This window comes from Lethenteron reissneri, chromosome 10 (assembly GCF_015708825.2).
Source record: "Lethenteron reissneri isolate LAM-NWPU_2019-01 chromosome 10, ASM1570882v1, whole genome shotgun sequence".
Lineage (NCBI taxonomy): Eukaryota > Metazoa > Chordata > Hyperoartia > Petromyzontiformes > Petromyzontidae > Lethenteron > Lethenteron reissneri.
The window spans coordinates 1,024,179-1,047,091 of NC_083788.1; the positions used below are offsets into that span (position 1 = coordinate 1,024,179).

A 22,913-nucleotide genomic window follows, 5' to 3' on the forward strand; every position below is an offset into this window, starting at 1 on the left:
GTGGATATGTACATCAGGTATTGCTTTTATTGGTGGATTTAAATAGAACTGAACAGTAACGTGTGACATTAGTTTTTTTCGTCATTTGCACAATATCGATCGCTTGTAAACACAATCGGGTAAAGCGTGATGATGATTATTATTATTATTTCATTCATTCATTCAAGCAAAATCGGAGGCAATCAAAAGTGTTTAAAATAAATGTAACTCTTGGAAAAGTACCGGCAGATCCTGATTCAAAGCAATGACGACGACGACAACTTAGACCCAAGCACAACGAGCTGCCCCCTTCCCGCAAGGCTGGCACAGACGACGGCCGAGAAAGGGATGGAGATTTTTGCGATCGCCCAAAGTCATTTCTGAAACGACGACCTCCGAACCCCGAGCTCGCGACGACCACGAAGAGTCAACCGGAGCCATCGGTCGATGCTGGCCGCCGCGGTGGCTCGGAGATGTTAACTACCTCGCCCGGTATGCAGGAAGTTCGCGGGTTCGATCCCGAACCTCTGTATTTGTGTCTCTCTCCCCGTGGTCGAGTGGATTTTTCTCCGGGTCCTCCGTTTTCTTTCCCCTCCACATTTAAAATGAACGTCACGCGCGTTTAACAGTGTTTGGCCGTTGCTATAAATTTCCACGCGACGATGACGACGAGGATGATGATGACGATGATGATCTCACTTTCGTTGATCTATCATTCGCGATGGCCAGGTCGCTTCTGAAAAAAGAGCTGTACAGCTCAGTGGGGCCTCACCTGGTAAAATAAATTATTTAATAGTTTTTATTCAATGAAGTCGGTCGATGTAACGTTATAATGACCACCGTTGATGTTTTTGTTTTTACGGTGGGTAACTGCGGGGCGGGGGGGCTCATTCAAAAGCCATCTGCCTCCAAATCTTGAAAAAACCCACCCCTCCCCTCCGCCACCCATCCAGCGGCACGCGCGGCAATCAGAGGCGAGACTTTTATCCGATTGGTCGAGCAACGGAGCTTGTAATCGGTAAGTTACCGATTATCGAGTCACCGATTACTCCCCCCCCCCGACTCCTCCCTGCCCCGGATCCGGGCGCCTGCACCTGAAATCCTGGGCGCACAAACGGAGGTCCGGCCGGCCGGCGACGCGCCGGGGAGTGCGTGGCACGCTCGCTCCTCGCTCCCTCTCTCCCTCGCTCCCTCTCTCCGCTCGGGGAAACTTCGGGAAGCTCAGCACCACCGCAACATTCGCTTTATGGCTCATCAGATTCCTCCAGTAGATATAAATATTCTGATTCCGGGGCTGTTACCTTTCTATGGGGGGCTCTCACCTTCCTCCCTTGACTGTTTACCACCACCACCAACAACCGCCATTCGCCACTAAGTGGCAGTGACATCGCCACAGCGCTTGTGCCAGGCAACGTCCACTTTAAGGCCATGTGAAGTGTCGAACGCCCGCTGGCAGGTCACGGGACAGACCCAGCAGGTGTCATGGGTTGACTGAGATGAGTGGCCGATGCACCACCTGTGCCTCCACCCAACGCTCCATTCGTTGTTGTGAGCGTCGCTCCTCTGCCCTCCGTTGTTGGAGGGCGACTGCCTCCAACTGCCTAGCAGCGTCCTTCACGAGCCTCCTCCACCGCTGGTACCAGTCGTTGGCAAGTCCACTCAGCTCCACTACCATCCATGCCAAAGAGGGAACGACTCCCCATTGTCGTTATCATTCACCGCAGTTATTTCAGCTCTTTAGTTTTGTTGGGGTTGTGACAACGTGCCGTACGAGAATGCAAAGCCAAGTTTCGGCTAAAATTGAACAAAGATAGAGTTCCATAATAGAAGTACAACTTTTTGTTGGGTTAGATTGCGTGAATACAAATGTTGTGTCGTCGTTAAACCCGCCACCACCCGACGCAGCCAACCAGTGAAGGGTTTGTCACGTAAACAGACCCGTGCCCAGCACTTGGCCGGTTGTTGCGTGTTGGGGAGAGTGATACCCACAGCAACATTTACACAATTCGAGGAGCCGGTGACGATTCGCGGGTGATTACAACAACAACAACAACCAGCATCGTCAGGCGACAGCCAGACTTGTGGAGAAATCTTCCCTTGCTGTTTCGGTCTTAAACAGACGGAGAGTGAACATGATGTCATCTAACCCCCAAAAAAAACTCTATCGTGGATAATATTGGTCGCAAATGCTTACCACTACCACCAACCACCACCACCACGTGTTATTAAACAAAGCGAGACTTCACCACATGACTGGCAGTGGCAAACACACGGGGAAGTGACGTGATGGCTTTAATGACCAAGTTTGGCGACCGTTCACAGCGAGCGGGTGACAGAAGTGGTGGTTTCCAGTGAGTGAATGGGCGAGCGAGTGGGTAGGCAGATGGGGGCGAGCGAGTGGGCAAGTGGGTAGGTAGATGGGGGTGAGCGAGTGGGTGAGTGGGTAGGTAGATGGGGGCGAGTGAGCGAGTGAGTAAGCGAGTGGGCAAGTGGGTGGGTAAATGGGGGCGAGTGGGCGAGTGGGTAGGCAGATGGGGGCGAGCGAGTGGGCGGGTAGATGGGGGGCGAGTGAGTGGGCGAGTGGGTAGGCAGATGGGGTCGAGCAGGCGAGTGGGTGGGTAGATGTGGGCGAGCGAGTGGGCGTTGTAGGCAGATGGGGAGCGAGTGAGCGAAACATCCCCCGACCATATCCCAACCCCATAGAGGGAGCTCCAGGGAGGGGGGACGTTTGGCCTACTCTTCCCACACTCGCTGAGACAAGACACCTGCAACGTGGGGGCTGAGACGAAAGCGGGGAGGACCGCTCGCCGTCGTGGCAACACGGGGGGGGGGGGCACTTGTCGTCATGGCAATGCTGGGGGGTGGGAGCGCTGGCCGTCGTGACGATGCGGGGGCTCGGCCACGGAGGACGACGTGGGGAGAAGGAGCCACCGCGGTGCAGAATGGAGAAGAGGAGGAATCTGCGGGGCGACGTTTGATCTTTGGTGCGAAACGCGGCAGCCGCCGGCAGGCGACTCTCTCCCAGACGCACGGCAACCACCGCACGCCCTCGTGCACAACGCGGCCACGGGAACAAACGTGACCCAAGTGGACAATACGCCTCCGTACTTCCCTCGGCCGCCCTCCCCACATAGAAAAATGTAAAGTATTTTTTTTACTTTACACATTACATAAGCCGCAAGGGCCTTCGGGAAAGTGCGTCAAAAAGTCAGCAGCATCGGTTAAATACGAGCGAAACCCTGGACAGCCTTCGACATTCAGTGTCCTCATCAGCCTCGCTTAGAAAACTAAACGCGCCACAGTTATTTTGGCCGCCGGTCATCGTCATCTTTTTATCTGACGGTCTTAGACTTGGGGATTCACACGGTCGGCCCGTGGAATAGGGGGAGGTGGGGGGAGGTGGGGGGGACGTCTCATCGTTCCACGTCGCGTTCCTGGCCAAAGGCGCTGGTGACGTCGCCGAAGCTACGGGCCGGCCCGGAACGAGACTCGCCGGAGACGTCCGGGTCTTGCTGCGCATCGCCACAACAGCGCTGGCTGGCTGGCTGGCGGCGGCGGTCGGCCCTCGTGTAGAAGTCACGCTCGAGACACCGCATCAACGCCGCGCCTGATGACGTGTACACGTGTACACGTGTACCTCATCGAAACAGATTCGGTAGAAAAACTGGCGACTTACACGTACGTCATCGGAACAGGGAAATTGTTAATGGATCGCTCTTCTTGCTCAGCAGGACATAAGCCAAACGTGTTTAAGCACGCACGCACGCACCTTGGCCCCCACTAGTCAGTACGGACACGGTGCAGGAAGATCTTCACTCCGCACCACCGGGAGGTTGGCACGACCGAGCGCGTCTGGCTGCCTGGCTGGCTGGCTGCCTGGCTGACTAGCTGGCTGGCTGGCGTACATTCCCCCGGTCTCCACTCACTCCCCACTGCTGCCCGTTGACACTGGGGGGTGGCGGCAGTCACTGGGGCGGGGGGGAGGGGCAGCAATGGAGAGGTTCGGTAACAGCTGTCCAGAGCAGCTGAGGCCCTCTGGGACCGCCACTGTCATTGGCTGGGGTTGGGGGGGGTGACAATGATAGCCCCCCCCCCAAACTTTGCTCGAAAACTCTTGGGACGCTTCATCGAACGTCCAGGGAGGGAGGGGGCAGGTTGCCCCATTATAGCGGGGAGGAGGGGGGAGGTCCCCCTGGGCTAATAAAGATGACTGCGCATCGCATCGCGTTACGCGGACGACGTGAATGCAAAATGTTATTTGTTTGTCACATTATTACTACTACTACTACCCAGTGCCGTTGCTTCGTGAATTAATTGTGTTCATTTCCTAATTATGTTCCGTTAATGTGGTTGGACAAACGTGCCACTGTAGGACAGCTGAGCTTAGGCAACAGTTGCTGCCGGTTCTGGGTGCGCTCCCGCTTGCCTGTGAGTTTCTCTCTCTCTATCTCTATCTATCTCTCAGAGTTCCCAAATCCCGAGGTCTACGCACGGTCAGCCGAGGAGCACGGCTCTTTTTCGCCAACCGTCAACGTCCGAGGGACGCGGTTGGTGCCAGAACAAACCACTGCCAAGATGGCGAAGCAGCCGAGCGAGTTTGAGGACAGTGCAGGGAAGGCAGTGGCATTCGTGAAACGCAACAATCACATGGGTGTCGTGAGGCGACTGACAGAAACCACCGTCATCATCATCATCACCTCCTCCTCCCACCGCCACCACCACCACCACCAGACACTGCCTCGGCCGCAAGACGAACTACGAGCCGGCGCAGCGCCTGATAGTGCCACGCTGCTGGAGGGCGACAATGGCCGGTTCACCTCACCCGAAGAGGAAGCCACAGAGCCTCAGTCGCCAGAGGAGAGCCACCCCGTTTCCGATGAGGCCCTGACGTTTCCTGTGGCAGGAGGAGTTCACCGAGCCACAGGCCAGCGTGCGAGCAGACGACGAGGTGTCCGAGACCGACGGAGAGAACAGCGTGAGTGACAGGAGCTACTCACAAGTCAAGGGCGAGGGTGAATATGCGCCTGGGGACATCCACCTTTTTCTAAAGTACACCTTCAGGCAGCGTAAGGTCAAGGTTGAGGCCTTCTTCCCCGACCTGACGGCCTTCCTCATTGCCGTTCAACAAATTTGTCGCAATCGCGACAGGTTTGAGTTCAACTTCCACGTTCATGCGCAAGGCGAGGAGGAAAATTACTTCTGCTCAGAAGTGATTCCCCGCAGCTACTGTCACCATCACAACACAACAACATATATCATGGCTTCACAGCTATTAAGGTAGCCAGTCTGAACTGCAACAGTGCTCGCAGCGACAAGAGGTGGGGTCAGATCTGCAGCTTGACACCACTCTGGAGGCCCAATGCCAGCCTTTTCTAGGCGTTCTTCAGCCATGCTGAGGACAACCTCGCTTGAGTGGCGATTGTGTTCGGTTCGCTGTTTGTACCAGACGGCGTGGTCTTCAAAGAGATCGTAAAAGGCCACTTGATTTCTGTTGATTTTGCCCTCAATAACTCCAGGCTGAGGTGTTTTAACGTGTACATTCCAAGCAGGGCGTCCGGGAAGAAGCTCTTCTTCTGCGTGCTGTTGGACGTACTGGCGACAGACAACGCGGACGATGGGCACACGGTCGTGAGGGGAGACTTCAACTGCACTTTGGACCCGGCTCTCGACTGCAAAACCACGGAGACTCACTGCAATCTGCACGGCCGCTCGCAGACCCGGTACTGAAACTGGATCTGCTCGACGTGTGGTGACTACAGCATTCAGCCCAGTGGCAGTACTTCCTGGTGCCGCTACTGCTCTCAAGGCAGGATAAGCCTCGCGAGGTCCGATCAACTGGATGTAAACGCCAGCGGGGTTAACTTGCTCGAGGGTTTTCAGATTACCACTTGGTCTCCGTGCTCCTGCGAATTCCAAGCACAGCGCCTACCAGAGACTCAACGTGCAGCGGCTTGAAGACAAGGATTTTAAGGAAACCTTTAAGGCCTTTTGGGGTCAATGGCTGCCTGCCTAAAGCAGCTTCAGCTCCCGGCAGTAATGGTGAGAGAACACCAAGGCACAGGTCAGCGCTCTCGATCGACAGTTCACAAGCCAGATCGCCACCGCTAGGAAGGAGGTCGTACAGCAACTACAGAACGACCTGTTGGTGCTTGAGGCAGAGCTGAGCTCACTCCAGAGCATACACGATGGTGAGATGCTGCTGGAGAAGCAGCGGCTTTTCAGGTCTATCACAAACCAGCAGGCGCATCGGTCATTCGTGAGCAACAAGATGCAGCACTTATTGCAGATGGACTCTCCCTCTAAATGTTTCTTTCGCTTACAAAAAAACCTGGCAAACACTCACAATATGTTAAGCTCACAAACCCCAGATGGACAAAGAACCACATCTGAGAGGCAAATCGCTAAGATCGCCAGGGATTTATATTAGCAAGTTTTTATCGGCAAAACCATACAAGACAAGGCTGTCCAGGAGCTACTAGATAGGGGCCCGACTTTAGGCGACTCTGAACGGGAGCGTCTCGACAGCCCCATCACCCTGCAGGAGCTCCACGGGCTCGCAGCCGGTAAAGCCCCAGGGATTGACGGCCTACCAGTTGAGTTTTATGCAGCCTTTTGGGATAGGCTCGGCCCCTGCCCATTGGAGTTGATGACAGAGAGCCTGCAGAAGGGTGAACTCCCATTGAGCTGAAGGAGAGCGGTGGTCACCCTGCTGCCCAAGAAGGCAGACCTGCGCTTCAATGAAAACTGGCGACCTGTGCCTCTCTTGTGCGCCGATTACAACATGTTCTCCAAGGTGCTGGCCAGAGTAGTCATATTGTATCCTTGGTCGGTGCATATATGATAACATCAGTACGGTTGGAGATATAATCTCCCTCGCAGAAATGCACGACGTGGACTCAGGCCTCCTTTTCTTGGATCAGAAGGCCTTCGATCGAGTGAGCCATGGGTACCTGGGCAAGCTACCAACGTCATTAGGCTTCAGCCGGGCTTTCATCTCGCACGTTAGGCTCCTGTACATGGGCACATCCAGTCTCATGAAAATCAAACAGCGGCTCGGCGCCCCTTTTCCCATGACGAGGGGGGTCAGACAGGGATGCCCTCTTTCAGGGCTGCTGTACACCGTGTCTATTGAGCCACTCCTATGCCACCTGAGACAAAATGTGTCTGGCCTCAAGGTCCCAGGATCTGAGAATGCAGTCCTCGGGCTCAAGATGTACGCGGGGACAACATATGCATCGTGGTCAATGATGCACAGGACGCCTCCGCGCTATGTTTGCCGGTGGTAGTGTACGAGAAGGCCTCCTCTGCCAGGGTCAACTGGGCCAAGCATGAGGCTCTATGTTGGGGTCGCGTTGCCGCGTGCGTTCTGTGCTCCTCCCAGGAGGAATCAGTTGGCAGGCTGACGGAATCAAGTACCTGGGGGTCTACCTGGGGAAACCACACATCGCTTAGAACAATTGGACCGAGCTGGCCGACGTGATCGAGGCTAAAATGCTGGCATGGGCGTGCCTCACTCCGCAGATATCCTTTAGGGGTGGAGTGCTCGTCGCTAATAACTTGCCAGCATATTTGCTGTGCCACAAGGCCAAAGCCCTCCAGCCTCCGGCCTGGTTACTCACCAGAATTAACTGCTCACTCGCGCACTTAGTCTGGCACAGCAAGCACTGGCTGAGGCCGGTGGGCGAGGGTAGCCAGGTCCTGGTGGACGTCGCCGCCAGGGTGATGAGTTGCAGGCTTATGGCCGTGAGGCGGCTGCTGTACGAAAGGGAGGAACTACCCTGGAAGTCGCCGGTCCTCACCCTGCTGAGAGACGCAGGGGGGTGCCTGGGGTAGGGGAAAGGAGCTCTTCCTGTTAGACTTGGGCCTGGTCGACTACACGTGGCTGCCAGGTTATTACCAGAGCCTTTTGGACACGTGGCGGAGCTTCGAGTGGACGCACTACGACCTCAAACATTTCCTGCAACGGCCTTTTCGAAGTAATCGGAGGAGAGACGACTCTACGCATCACCTCAGCATGGCATGCGCGACGATGTGCTGTTTGTGTCGTGCTTGGCGAGTGCAGCGCATGTTCCGCGAGTCGTGTTTTGTTGTAACGTGCACACTTGAAGCTGTATTTCCATGTGTTTTTGTACTGAAATCAGCTCCCGTGCTATTGCTGCTGGCAACAATAAAAGTGGTTTAAAAGTCAAGTCTCTCTTTCTCTCTCTATCTCCCTCTATCGCTCTCTCTCTCGAGATAGAGAGAGATAGAGTCAACGGAGACTATGTGTGTTACAAATTCGACGTCATTAAACTTCTGATCAAGGCATAAAATCCTGGGGACTGGAAAATTCCGCAAAAAAATACTCTGGCCGTGCGCTTGTCCGTACGTGCGATGAGGAATACAACGACGAACTGCCGGCACGTTCGGCTTTCTGACGGCGGCGCGAGCGATTGGACGACGACGACCGGAGGGCGGCGGGGTTGGGGGCGAGCGTCGATTGCGAGCCAACCCCCTCGCGTCCACGCTGCCCCCGCCACCTCCGGTCGCCACGTGTGTGGACCACGTCACACGGCCCAAGCCGCACGGACGATTCTACGATTCTCCCGCGTGTCTTCCGCGGGGTGGGGGCAGGGACGAGGGGGGGGGGGGTTCGTCCCACGCAATGAACTGAACATCGGGGAAGCTCCGTTCGGTTACCGAAGAATGCTCCCGGCGCGTGCACCGAAATGTCGGACATCGCTGCGCCGTACAAAGCGTAGCGGAGACGACGCGACAGCGCCCTCTGCTAGCTCCACCTGCTCCAGTCAAAATTGAGATGCATCGCATACTTATATACTCTCTCTATACATATAAAACTTGTAATATACTTATATATAGATCTGATTCTTATATATAATTAAACCCATTCCTATTGTTCACATTAATTTCATTGTCAGGGCGTGTACATACAGAGCGCCGCCATTCGTATATATTATATATTCCAACCGTCTGCAATTGGCAACACGTTAACTAATTGCACTAAATTGCACGCAAAAAACACGCGAGCACAAGATAGGGCGCAAAGCCAAGGCTCAGGCTTAAAGCATTCCCAATTATTATGGAGGCCCAGCCAGAGTTCCGTTCACAACACTGCGCTGCATTGCAGTGCGTGGTCTGGAGCATGCGGTACGCACCGGGTCGTGCTAGCTAATGCATGCGGTACACACCGCTTGTGCTAGCTAATGCATGCGGTACGCGCCGGCTGTGTGAGCTAATGTGTATTATACTTTGCAGGTGCGTTAGCTAAACGTAAGTTTGCGCTGGCCAGGTTTGTTAGCTGAAGCGAATGATATTGGCCAAGTGTGTTAGCTAGAATATGCTGTATGCACCAGGTCTATTAGCTATAGTGTAAACTACCGGCCAGATGTGTTAGCTAAAGCATGCTGTACTGGCCAGGTTTGTTAGCTTGAGTGTAATATACTGGCCAAGTGTGTTCACTAAAGCATGCTGTATGCACCAGGGGTGTTCACTAAAGTGTAAACTACTGGCCAGGTTTGTTAGCTAAAGCACGCTGCTGCTGTTGGCCAGGTCGAATCCCAAAGCCGGGAAGGAAGCGGCACTTTGGCCCCACATCCCCGAGGATCCTGGCAGCTCAGCCCCAAGTGAATGCATGAAGGAGTTTGTTTGCAACATTAATTATTATGGTCATTAATTTTTTTCCCAAAACTCTCACATTTCACGAAGAGGGCCATCGGGCTGCTTCCCGTAAGACCACGGTGGCAGCACCTGTGGCCCATTGCACCGTCCCGAGTCATAAATCAAGTCACGAGGGCCTTGCGGGTGCAACTAGCGATCTTTACGCTGGCATCAGACACTAGTAGAGTCTATAGTGACACAACTAGCGATCTCTACACTGGCATCAGACTCTAGCAGAGTCTATAGTGACAACTAGTGATCTCTACACTGGCATCAGACTCTAGTAGAGTCTATAGTGACACAACTAGCGATCTCTACACTGGCATCAGACTCTAGTAGAGTCTATAGTGATACAACTAGTGATCTCTACACTGGCATCAGACTCTAGTAGAGTCTACAGTGACACAACTAGCGATCTCTACACTGGCATCAGACTCTAGTAGAGTCTATAGTGATACAACTAGTGATCTCTACACTGGCATCAGACTCTAGTAGAGTCTGTAGTGACACAACTAGCGATCTCTACACTGGCATCAGACACTAGTAGAGTCTATAGTGACACAACTAGCGATCTCTACACTGGCATCAGACTCTAGTAGAGTCTATAGTGACACAACTAGCGATCTCTACACTGGCATCAGACTCTAGTAGAGTCTACAGTGACACAACTAGCGATCTCTACACTGGCATCAGACTCTAGTAGAGTCTAAAGTGGAACAACTAGCGATCTCTACACTGGCATCAGACTCTAGTAGAGTCTATAGTGACACAACTAGCGATCTCTACACTGGCATCAGACTCTAGTAGAGTCTAAAGTGGAACAACTAGCGATCTCTACACTGGCATCAGGAGTCTACAGCGGTGCAAGTAGCATACTTTCTTTTGGCCTCGGGCTCCAGTAGCTCTAGCGGTGTACACACACAGACACGGATTGGTAACGCTGATGCGTGTCTGTGTGCGTGCACGACCCCCATGCACGATGCGAGCGGAACCGTCGATCGCCTGCTGCATGAGATAGTGGGGGGGGGGGGTCAGTGTGGGGGGGGGGGGGAGCAGCGAACACGAGGGGCGGGGCTGGGGGGGGCGAGGCTAGCGGGTAGGAGTCTAAGCTGGCACTGGCGAGTAAACTCAGGGGGGCGCGTGGGCGCACAATCATCATCGGGAGCGCGACGCGTCAAACGCGCCGCGACAGGATATGTACATCGGACCAAGGTCGCGGGGCTCGTGGGGTTGAATGTGGGAGGGGGGGGGAGTGGGTCAGGGGGTTGGGGGGGGGGGTTGGGGGGGGGTGCCTCCCATGTGACCGCGGGCGACGCACGCGGATGGGCGCCAACACACAGACACAGGGCGAGGGGGGAGGCAAGGTGGGATTAGCAGCCCCCATCACCACCCTACGGCACCAATTGGCACCGGCGGTCCATATTGGTTCAGCACGTCGGTTCACTACACTGGTTCACCACACTGGTTCACGTCGGTTCACTACACTGGTTCACCACACTGGTTCACCAGAATATTTCACCACGTCAGTTCACCAGAATGGTTCACCACAATGGTTCACCAGAATATTTCACCACGTCAATTCACCAGAATGGTTCACGTCGGTTAACCAGAATGTTTGACCACGTCGGTTCACCGAGGGCAGGCCGGAATCGTCGCGGTGGAAAATGCACGGGCGGAGCTGGTGCGCGCATCCCTCACATGGGCGGATTGTAGCGCCTGCCCATCCGGGCAGCAGACCAAACACGGGACGGTCACGATGGACGGCGTAACGATTTGGTTTCCCGCGGGGTAAGGAATGTTAGTTTATTTTTTTCTTTTCCCGCGGTTGCAAATACTCGGCGGGGGGAGCGGGGGCGGAGGAACCGAACCAACTCACCGGGACTGCCCACACGTGTCAGGCCTGCACCGGCCTGCACCGGCCTGTACCAGGCCTGCACCAGGCCTGCAGCAGGCCTGCACCAGGCCTGCACAGGGACTCACGGTTCACCATCCCGTGGGGCAGGGTCTGGGCTCCGCATCACCCCTCGGCGTTCCTCACCGCGCCCCTAATGGGCGCGTGTGGAAGAAGAGCTTTGAAAGCCCGTCGGATTCCTCCAGAATAAATAATAAATACTCCGATTCTCCGATTCTGGAGGGACAGCACCTTGCAGAGGCGACTCCGGTCCCCCGCGGCCCCCCCGCCCCCCCCACCCCCCCGGGCGGCTCAGGCGTGGCTGGCGAGGCGGCGGTAGTGGGGCAGCACTTCGTGCTCGGGGAGGTGGAGGCTGAACTCGAGGGCCACCAGCACAGGGAACTCAAACGCAATGAGCTCACGGCGGTTCACGCGGAAACGCTCCTCCAGTTTCTGGTGGCACAAAGGGTGGGGGGAGAGAGCAGCGGAGTGGAGGGGGAGTGGAGGGGGAGCGGAGGGGGGCAGCAGAGGGGGGGGAGTGGAGGGGATGTGGAGGGGGAGCGGAGGGGGGGGGGGAGCGGAGGGGGGGTATCGGAGGGGGGCAGCAGAGGGGGGCAGCGTACTAGAATGAGTACCTGGGGGCGGTATGTAGTAAACATCTCCACTGGGGAGACAAAGGCGACTGGGCGTGGTGCTGGCCACCCACCCCCTCGTGTGTCACAGTGCCGGCCTTCGTTAGGTGCCGCTGTTCGCTAGCAGCGCTTGCTCCCAACAATCTTGTTACAGGCTACACGGGGGTGGGTGGGGGGGTGATGTTTGTGATGCACGCGTTGCGTCCTCACGTCGAGGAGGTTCTTGACCTCCGGCTTGCGCAGGTCGCTGCTGATCTTGGCGGCGAGCAGCAGGCAGGAGCCGGCGCACAGCTTGCGGTTCTGCTTGTTGAGCTTGCCCTGCAGCACGAGCTTCTCGAAGAAGACGAACGCCACGGCCACCGTCGACTCCTCCAGCGCGCACTCCTCTAGCGCCATCTTGCGCATCTCGCGCTTCAGGCTGCCGCCACCGCCGCACACAACAAACATAATAATGCAAAGATCCCCCGTGTAGCCTTCGCAGACTGTAGGGGCAAGTGCTGCTCGCGAGCACTTACGAAAGGCCGGAAACGGGACACGAGGGGGTGGGTGGCCAGCACCACGCCCGGCCGCCTTGGTCTCCCGAGCGGCGGTGTTATACACCACACCGGGTACTCATTTGAGGCTGAGCCGACCTAGGGCGAGGCCCAGGACAAATTTAGATAATATTCACCGGTGTTGGCCGTGAGCGGGAATCGAACTCGGGTCGCCCGGTTCGTAGCGCAGCGTAGCGCTAACCGCTGCACTGCCGCTCACACACACGCGTGTCAAAGACAAGCATACCTCGCCCGTATAGCCTTTACCAGACTGTTGGGGCAAGTGCTTTGGCTTTCAGAGGGTTTCCAACGCAACGCGAGCAGCACGTTGTGTCGTACTCCCTCCTCCACTCGACGCGGCCCACGGATGGGATACGCGTCCCACTCGCGCACGGTCGGAGACCCAGTGGAGCGAGCCGTGGTGTTGGTCACGAGAGGCCGAGCCGCGTTACAACCAACGGCCTTCCTTTACCCCCCGAGCCTCGGGAGAGCCCAGAGAGACTCCAGGGAGGGAGGAGAGGGAAGTAAGGGACAGAGGTGAGGGAGAGGGGGAGGGAAACGGTAATGGAGAGAGGGAGGGAGAGGGAAGGAAGCAGTGATGGAGAGAGGGAGGAGGAGAGGGTTGGAGGGAGGCAGTGAGGGAGGACAGGCAGGGACGGAGCAGAGGGAGGGAGGTGGGGTGAGACTCACCTCCTGATTTTGCTCAGCGTGAGCTTGATGTGCGGGAACTTCTCATGGAACGTGTCGTTCATGTCACGCTTTAGGTCGGACGGCTTCACGTACTCGATGATCGTCGTCTGTGTGGGGGTACACGGTGGGTGGGGGGGGCACCGACAAAACTGTCACAGGATCACACGCACAGCAGGTTCTGTGCCCAGGGCGACCCAGAGCAAAGGGGGTTAACATCACGGTGGCTAGGAGATGTTGACTTCCTCGCCTGGTCTACAGGAGGTCGTGGGTTCGATCTCGACCCTGACGCCTGCTGTTGTATATTTGGGGTTTGCGTGTCTCTCTCTCTCGCTTCTCCCCATGGTCGCATCGATTTTTCTCCAGGTCTTCCGGTTTTTCCCCTCCACATTTAGAATCAACATCACGCGTTCACAGTATTTGGCAGGTGCTATAAATTTCCACGTGATGATGATGATGAAAAGTCACTTTCATTGAGCTATCATATAGCCAGCGTCACTTCTGAAAAAGAGCTACATTGATAAATAAAAAAGAATCAATAGTTTTAGTTTATGGTCATTTGCTTTGGGTCTCACGCAGGAGAGGACCCCACAATTAATGAATAATCCGCCCTCCCCCACCCCTCGACGTGGCATGCGGCACCCCCCTCCACCCACCTCCTGGGTCTCCAGGGGCCTCTGCATGGCCTGACTATGCCCACTGGTGGTCAAGAACTGTGCGCTGACGGTGTGTACGTTACGTACGTTGAACTTCTTTTGCACCATACGTAGCCAACCGTACTAATCGGAGGTGCAGCGGCGGAGAGGGTGGTATGGACAACAAACTAAACACGACGATATGGCTTGGGGTGGCCTTCATCCAGCAGTGGATTGATCATGGCGCCGGTGGTGACAATGAACGCGATGAATGAATGATTAAAAAACACCGTGCCATCCTTTGATTAGTGGCATTATGATCCACCATCAGTGTCTCTTGGCTTGGATCGCGTAGAGGTCTAACGTTAGCTGTTCCCTCCGCCATCCCAAACAACTTGATCCAAATCAAGTTGTTATGACAATGGCCACATTCGCCAATTGATTTTGATTGAATCAGCGAAAACCCTGGATAATGTTGAAAAGCAAGCCAAACGTTTTCGTGAAGATGACATCCAGCATCGCCAGGTGTTAACTAAAGCTCAGCTCTCATGTTATAGTTAAATACTTACATTATACAGGGACTGCTCTACTTACGAATGAGTTAGGTTCCAGAGGTTCGTAAGTCCAACTTTACTCCTGTCGATTCCAAACATGTTGTATGGCGTGTACACTAAACATGGGGAATAACTTTAAAAGTTGTATAATTTCCTGTAGATGTAGATGCCACTAGTTCTTCATGTTCTGCAGATGTAGATGCCACTGGTTCTTCATGTTCTGTAGATGTAGATGCCACTGGTTCTTCATGTTCTGCAGATGTAGATGCCACTGGTTCTTCATGTTCTGCAGATGTAAATGCCACTGGTTCTTCATGTTCTGCTGATGTAGATGCCATCACCGCCATCTGTTGCACGGAGTTTGAACTTCCAACTCTCGGTCCGAACAGGCAACTGGTCATACGAACAGGTTTGTTCGTATCTCTGAAAGTTCCATTATGCTGCCGATATAGGTAAGATGGGACTATACCATGTAGGAGGTGAGATCGGACCATACCATGTAGGAGATGAGATCGGAGCATACCATGTAGGAGGTGAGATCGGACCATACCATGTCGCAGGTGAGATGGGACCATACCATGTAGGAGATGAGATCGGACCATACCATGTAGGAGGTGAGATCGGACCATACCATGTAGGAGGTGAGATCGGACCGTACCATGTAGGAGGTGAGATCGGAGCATACCATGTAGGAGATGAGATCGGACCATACCAAGTAGGAGGTGAGATCGGACCGTACCATGTAGGAGGGGAAGATGAGCACACGCTTGTGCTTCCCGCACGGCCACTGCGGGTCCTCCAGGAGGTTGGGGTTGTACTCGAGGAACTCCACGGCATCTAGGCCCAGGCCTGCACGGGGGTCACACGGCTCTCGCTGTGAGTCCCACACCGACGGGGCACAGCGGTGCAAAGCCAGGCCGCGCCATGCCAATATATACTCCGAATTATTATTACTATTATGTATTCCGCTTGTTTTTAACCCAGGAAAGACCTAAACGCAGAAGATCCCTGGGTTTAGTCTTCCACAAAGCTGCTCATGGTCCACCCTAAACCGCATCCACTGCACAAACGATGGCAGCAGTAGATGCGGATAGACCTGATGATGCACAAATGTAAAATAAAAAATTATTCAGCAGTATGAGACTGGTCATCCAGAACAGACCATAACAATGTATAACGACGCAATGCCCCAATCCACAAAGTAAACATCACGGCGATACAAAAGAGACATCCCAGCAATACACTTCACTGCTCCTGATGCAGTCACCTGACTTCACCACCCTGCCCTTTGACCCCCCCCCGCCCGTGCCCCCCCGCCCAACCCCCCTCCCTTCGCCCATGCCCCCCCCCGCCAGAGCCCCCCCCCGCGCAACCCCTCCTGCCCGTTCCCCCTTCCCTCGCCCATGCCCACCCCCGCCCGCCCGTACCACCCATCCCCGCCCATGCCCCCCCCCCCCGCGCCCCCCGCTGAGACGCACCGCTTTCCACGGCGGCGGGGCTGCTGGGCTTGAGGCCCTCGAACGTGGCCTGGCGCAACAGGGCCAGGTTGCGGCCCGTGCTGTTGCGCTGCTGCAGGGGCTGCGGCCCCGAGCTGCTGCCCCCACCGCCCACCCCTGGCAGTGGCGGCGGCGCATCGCCCCTCCGGCCCAGGAAGGCGAACGTCGGGAAGAGGAACTGAGCGTACGAGACGGTCTGTACGACGCACACGGGGGGGGGGGGGGGGGGGCACGCTCGTCACGAATCCTCAAGACCACCGTCGTCGTCGTCATCAGCATCTTCACAACAACCATTGTCATCACTGCCACCTCTACCATCATCATATTTTTTTGTTTGTTGAAGTACAGAGTTAGCGTGATAACTTTAGTATAAATTGTATTATGGTTGGTATTGTTTGACTTGCATCCCACAGGGATTTTAGCACACAGCGTTGATATTCGGTGTTTTTTTATGGAAGACTTTTGCTGTTTTTCCTGGATGTTTCTGTTGCGTGTAGTCACTTTAAGATGTTTCTTGTTCATGTTTTTGTTTGTTGCGGTTGCACCCGAGTCAAGAGCCACATGGCTCACTGGGCTATACCTAATACATGAAACTGAAACCTGATCATCACCTCTACCATAATTACCATACACACCACCACTGTAAAAATCCAAAACCCACTTTTACCATCATCATAATAATAATCACTGTGATCACCGACATCTTCATCATCATCACCAATGTCACAACAACCATGGTCAGCATCGCCACCTCTACCATCATCATCATTACCACTATCACTGTCAAAAGCAATTTCGCCATCATTATAATCACTGTTATCATCGTCATCACCACCACTAGCATCGTCAACTCTACCATCATCATCATTACACACAAAGTTCTTGCCACAAATGAACCACGATACCTCGCCGACCTCGTCAAAGAGTATAAACCATCGCGCAAACTCCGGCCATCCTCGCAGTAGCGGCGGTGGCTTTTGGCTAACCGCTGGGCAAAGACGGTGGTCACTGCATCATTGCACCGCGCTTTTAGATGTGCTTCTGCGACCATCTGGAATGCTATTAGGAAGCCACTGGAGCTATGCACTTTCAAATCATCTAGTTTGAAAACTAATTTATCTTTAGAACTGCTCTTTGTGTTTAGTTTGTTGCCCTTCCCCCGCACCTCCAATTAGCACAGTTGGCTACGTATGGTGCGAAAGAAGTTCAACGTACATACATTATCATCATCCTCACCACCGTCATTATCGATACTGGCCAGACCATCACTGGCAAAACCACTTTCACCATCATTATCAACATAATCATCTTCACCGACACCAACACTCCCATTATCAAAAGCATCATCATCACCACGACCACAACCACCATGACCAGCGCGAGCGCGTGTGAGCATTGTTGTAACGCGGTGTGTGTGTCTGTCAGTGTGCGTATGGGGAGCGGTGGCGCAGCGGTTAGCGTACTGCGCTACAAACCAGGCAACTCCACATTTAGAATAAACATCACACGTTGAGAGAGTTTGGCTGCTATAAATTTTCACACAATGAGCCACTTCACCATTGGAACCTCATTTGCCAGTAACAAAATATGATAATTGTTTTTTACCCTTTTATCTGGCAGACAAAAAACTGACACCTTTTTTTAAAAAAGGAGTCATGTTTGCATAGACCACAATACCTGCAGTCATAATGCAAACAAAAAACATAACTGATAATGTATGCACTGTCCTTGAAGTTGACTGGTCCACACCCGAGACAGCTTTCCTTAGAGCCTAGTCTCACATGGTGTTGGACCAGATGACGCCAAAAGGCGCACAACTCAAAGACAATGCACAATGCACCATCAGAGTATGAGAGCTCGGGGTAAGCATTTACACCATTGGAACCTCATTTGCCAGTAACAAAATATGAACTTTGGAGCTTTCGTGACTGCAGGAATTATTCTTTGGTTCTTTCGGTAAAGTCACGTATAAAGAAAAAATAATAAATTAAATAATAACATACAGAGGGGGGCGGAGGCTGCCTCCGCCCCCTCTGTCTATTTAAGGCCACCCCACAGAGACGATCACCCCTCCCTGTACCTGTGTTGCCCGCTGTGTGTATCTTGGTGATATCTGTCTGCTTATATGTCTGTCTATAATTTTTTCTGGTTAGATTTTATGTCGCTATTTCATTATACCTGATGATGATTGCTTGTGTTGCAATCGAAACGTCGTATGTTATTATTTAATTTATTATTTTTTCTTTATACGTGACTTTACCGAAAGAACCAAAGAATAACAAAATAAGAGTTGTGCGCCTTTTGGCGTCATCTGGTCCAACACCATGTGAGACTAGGCTCTAAGGAAATCTGTCTCGGGTGTGAACCAATCAACTTCAAGGACAGTGCATACGTTATCAGTTATGTTTTTTGTTTGCATTATGACTGCAGGTATAATGCAAAAAAAAAGGTGTCAGTTTTGTTGCCAGATAAAAGGGTAAAAAAACAATTATCAATGAGCCACTTCGTTGAGCTCTCATATGTGGCCAGATCGCTTCTGAAAAACAGCTACATTGCTCAGTGGGGCCTTACCTGGCAAAACATAAATAGTTTATAGTAGTTTAGTTGTAAGTACTCGCTAACAGCACCTGCCGCAAAAGTCCATTAAGGCTAAACGGGGTATCTTTGTCTGTACAAGCATCGATACCTTGCCATCGGCTCCCAGCTCCACGCCCTCCAGGCCCATCACCATCTCCGTGGAGGTGGGGACACCCCCGGATGCATGCCTCTGCCTCCCGGGTTCGGCCCGCACCTCGCTGCGTCCACACACACCAAGACAAATGTCCCCCCCCACCGTATAGAATAAGCAGACTGCTGGGTCAAGTGTTTTTAGTGAGCGGCGCCTATGAAGCCCGGGTTGAAGACACATTTCTTTGAAACTGCTTTTCGTGTTTAGTTTGTTGTTCTTCCACCCCCGCACCTCTGATTAGCAACGGTTGGCTGCGTACGGTGCGAAAAAAGTTCAATATACAATATACATATGGCACGGGGCAGTCTGACAGCTCGCTACACGGATACAGAATCTTGCGCTTAGGTGATACAATATGAATTCCCAGTTGCTGGTTGACTGCAGTAAGCAAGTGACAGGTCGCCACAGGCGTTCAATGGTCTACCGTTTGCGGTGTGCCGGGTGTGTAAATACTTCATGGCTCGCCGAATCAGTCGGACCCAGCTGAAATTGATCACTGGAACCAGGTGACACGTACCCAGAGATTACGAGTTAAGAGGCATCGGTATCAGGGTTACAGACCCAGGTGCTGTGAGATGTCACACCCAGGAATTATGGGTTTATAGACTATGGTGTTATGGGTTTGGACTCCCTGGTGTCAGGGGTTTATAGACCATGGTGTTATGGGTTTGCAGGTGCAAGTGCTGTGGGTTTAGGGACCACAATGTGATGGCGGGGGGGGGGGTCACACTGGTACAGAGCGAGTGTGAGCACGCGGTGCTGTTGTGGGCTCCCCGCTCCCGGCTCCTGGCTGGAGCGGCGAGCGTGGCGGCGTGGCGGCGTGGCGGCGTGGCGGCTCACCCCAGGTGCGTGCCCTCGCGGTATGGCAGCACCGAGAAGACGGTGCAGAACGATCGCTTGGCGCTGATCAGCACTATCCTGCGGGGCCACGGGGGGAGTCGTCCAGGACGGGTCAGAGAGAGAGAGAGAGGTGGGCGGGGGGGAGAGGGACACGGTGGCGAGACAGACGAGGGTACGACTATGAACTCTAAACACACACACACGTCATCAGAATGGAATCGGAAGAAAAACCGATGACCTACGCACACGTCATCGGACCAGGATCGGGTTAAATGCACGCACACACGCAGCACACACACTCACGCACACACACATGCGCGCACACTCATGCGTGCACACACACGCGCGCACACACACACACACAAGACGAAGATCCCTCGTTGTAGACTCAAACAAACTGTTGGGCTAAGTGCCGTTCGCAAGTAGCACCGATGAAGGTCGGCACTGTGGCACAGGAGGGAGTGCGTAGCCAGCACTACGCCCGGCCGCCTTTGTTTTCCCAGTTGCGATGTTTACACACCGCACCAGGTACTCATTTGAAACTGACTCGACCTAGGGAAGGCCCAGGACCGCTTTAGCTAATCGTCACTGGTCTTGGCCGTGAGCGGGAATCGAACTCGGGTCATCGGGTTCCTAACACGCGCACACACACGCACACACAACAAAGACCCCCCATATAGTCTTAACAGACTTTAGGGGCAAGTGCTGTTTGCGAGCACCTATGAAGGCACGCACACACACACACGCACACACACGCACGCACACACAAGTCCCCTGTCCAAGCACCCCCCCCCCCCCCCCGCAAAGTCCGTCTCCTAAGCCAGTGCCTCAATGCAACAGCGGGAGCAGTCGCTGCCAACGAACTGCTGCAGGTCTCGTAGACCCGCACCCCCCTCATAACAGACCCCCCCTTGCCAGCAGCGGCGGCGGTGGTGTTGATGGAGGCTTGCCATGGTGGTGGGAGGCGTGCGACGGTGATGGTCGAGGCGTGGTGGTGAATGATGGCGGTGGTGGCGGTGGTGATGATGATGATAGTGGTAAGGTGATGCGAGTGGCAAAGGCTTGCGACGGTGGTGGTCGAGGCGTGTCATGATGGTGGTGGTGATGATGATGCTGATGGTGGTGATGATGATGCTGATGGTGGTGGTGATGATGATGTTGATGGTGGTGATGATGGTGGTGGTGATGATGATGTTGATGGTGGTGATGATGATGCTGATGGTGGTGGTGATGATGATGTTGATGGTGGTGATGATGATGCTGATGGTGGTGGTGATGATCGAGGAGGTGGAGCTCAGCTGCGAGGGAGTGAGCAACGAGCGGCAGAGGCCCCACGGCAACGCGCAGGGCCGTGCGAGCAGATCGGCGGTGCCGCTCGACCACGGTCCTCGAGACATTCCCGCGGACTGCCAATCATCAGGCACGTGCAGTGTGCTTGGGGCCTAATTTGCACGTCGGGAGGAGAGATGAGAAAAGCGGGTGCAGTGCTCCCGGCGCGAGGTGGGGACCTTCACCCGCGGGCGCGGCCAGGAAGGCGGCTCGCCGGTCTCTCAACGACGATTCATCGCTGTGCCGGATCGACGTTGGCTGGGGGGTGGGGGCGGTGGGGGGGGGGGGGCACAAGTGAATCACTCTCTTCTCTGCTGCTGCTGCTCTGACTGGAACATCTCTGAAATAAGTGAGCTTCACAGGCTCATGGGATTCCTCCAGGACGAAGATCCTCTGATTCTGCTTCCCCCGTACGTGCGGCGCGATCGCGACGGCGAGGCCGGCGATGCGGCCGCCACGTTGGCAGCGGGGCACAGGCGCGGCCAACGAAAAGCCCAGAGGGTTCGTCAATAACGCCGGGGAGGGTTAAGGTTTACACAACAGAGAGACGTTATGGGAAACGTGCCCATCCCCCCTGCCCCCCCCCTCGTTTGCAGCACGCTATGCACAAGGGTCAGTGCCTGAATGCCCTCTATTCTATTCTCGCGCACGATGGCAGCTGCAGCAGCAGCAGCAGCGATGCGTGGTGGTGGTGGTGGTTGTTCAGGATGTCGGTGTCAATGTGGAGGTCCAGCTGCTGCTGCTGCTGCCACGACGAGAGAGAGAGAGAGTGTCGTTGTTCCTCCTCCTCCGCTGAAGGAGCGCAGACCACAGTGGGTTTACCATTTGGTCTCTAGGTGTCCCCCCCTGGCTTCCACTCCGTGAATATTCACGCGCTCTTCCTCAACGGTCAGCGGAACCCCGTGCATGCGTGTGCGTGGGTGCGAGTGTGTGTGTGTGTGTGCGTGCGTGGGTGCGTGTGCGTGCAAGTGCGTGGGTGCGAGTGTGTGTGTGCGAGTGCGTGTGCGTGCGTGTGCGGGTGGGTGCGAGTGTGTGTGCGTGCATGGAGCGGTAGTGTAAGCGTTTAGTGCTACGTTGCGCAACGAACCCGGTGACCCGAGTTTGATTCCCGCTCACGGCCAACACCAGTGACGATTATCTGAACTGGTCCTAGGCCTCCCCTAGGTCGACTCAGCCTGAAATGAGTGCCTGGTGTGGTGTGCAAACATCACCACTCGAGAGACAAAGGCGGCCGAGCGTGGTGCTGGCCACCCACCCTGTTATGTGCCATGCCGGCCTTCATAGGTGCTCCCTAGCAGCCCTTGCCCCAATAGTCTGTTAAGGGGGTCTTTGTCTTTTGTGTCGCTCTTCGACCTTTGACCCATTTCTCACTCCGCTACCGTCCCATGCTTTACGATTCGTACGTCACAACAAGGTGGCGATTTAATAAAAAAAGGTTCCTTCTCTGGGCACAACTAAAACTATAAACAATTTTTCGTTATTTTGTACCAGGTAAGTCCCCGCTGAGTTACCACGCTCTTCTTCAGAAGAGCGACCTGGCCACAAATGACAGCTCAATAAAAAAAGTATTTTTCCTGCGTGGAAATTCATAGCAGCCAAATACTCTTCAACAGAGGGACCCAGAGGAAAAATCCATGCGACCACGGGGAAAGAGAGAGGGAGAGACACGCAAACTCCAAACATACAGCAGGGCGTCAGGATCGGGATCGAACCCACGACCTCCTGCACACCAGGCGAGGTAGTCAACATCTCCGAGCCACCATGGAGCCCCCAGGCAGTGGCTCGCGCTCGGCAGAGCAGACGCGACGGCCTTCGACTGCCAACGTGTTGCGCCACTCGCGTCTAGCGAGGTTTTGGCGGCAGAGCGCGGCTCACGGCAGGGAGATTGGGCAGCGGATTTGAGCAAGAGCAGCGACAGCTCGCGATTAGCGGAGGTTTTCTTCGCGACAGAC

At 54.5% G+C, this 22,913-nt stretch overlaps 1 protein-coding gene across 3 annotated transcripts in view; it reads right to left on the reverse strand.

Annotated features, from left to right (window-relative positions):
* Positions 1-9: 9 nt before the first annotated feature.
* The window catches only part of LOC133340789 (CDK5 and ABL1 enzyme substrate 2-like), a 40,171-nt gene continuing 17,267 nt past the window's right edge, over positions 10-22,913 (reverse strand). For all 3 annotated transcript variants that reach the window (XM_061549185.1, XM_061549184.1, XM_061549183.1), the window contains 7 exons: positions 19,633-19,710; positions 18,751-18,859; positions 16,047-16,260; positions 15,308-15,417; positions 13,383-13,489; positions 12,370-12,577; positions 10-11,980 (listed from right to left, as the gene is read on the reverse strand). In XM_061549185.1, the coding sequence (XP_061405169.1) occupies positions 11,840-11,980; positions 12,370-12,577; positions 13,383-13,489; positions 15,308-15,417; positions 16,047-16,260; positions 18,751-18,859; positions 19,633-19,710 (967 nt within the window). In that variant the 3' untranslated portion in view covers positions 10-11,839. The remainder of the gene's footprint in view (positions 11,981-12,369; positions 12,578-13,382; positions 13,490-15,307; positions 15,418-16,046; positions 16,261-18,750; positions 18,860-19,632; positions 19,711-22,913) is intronic.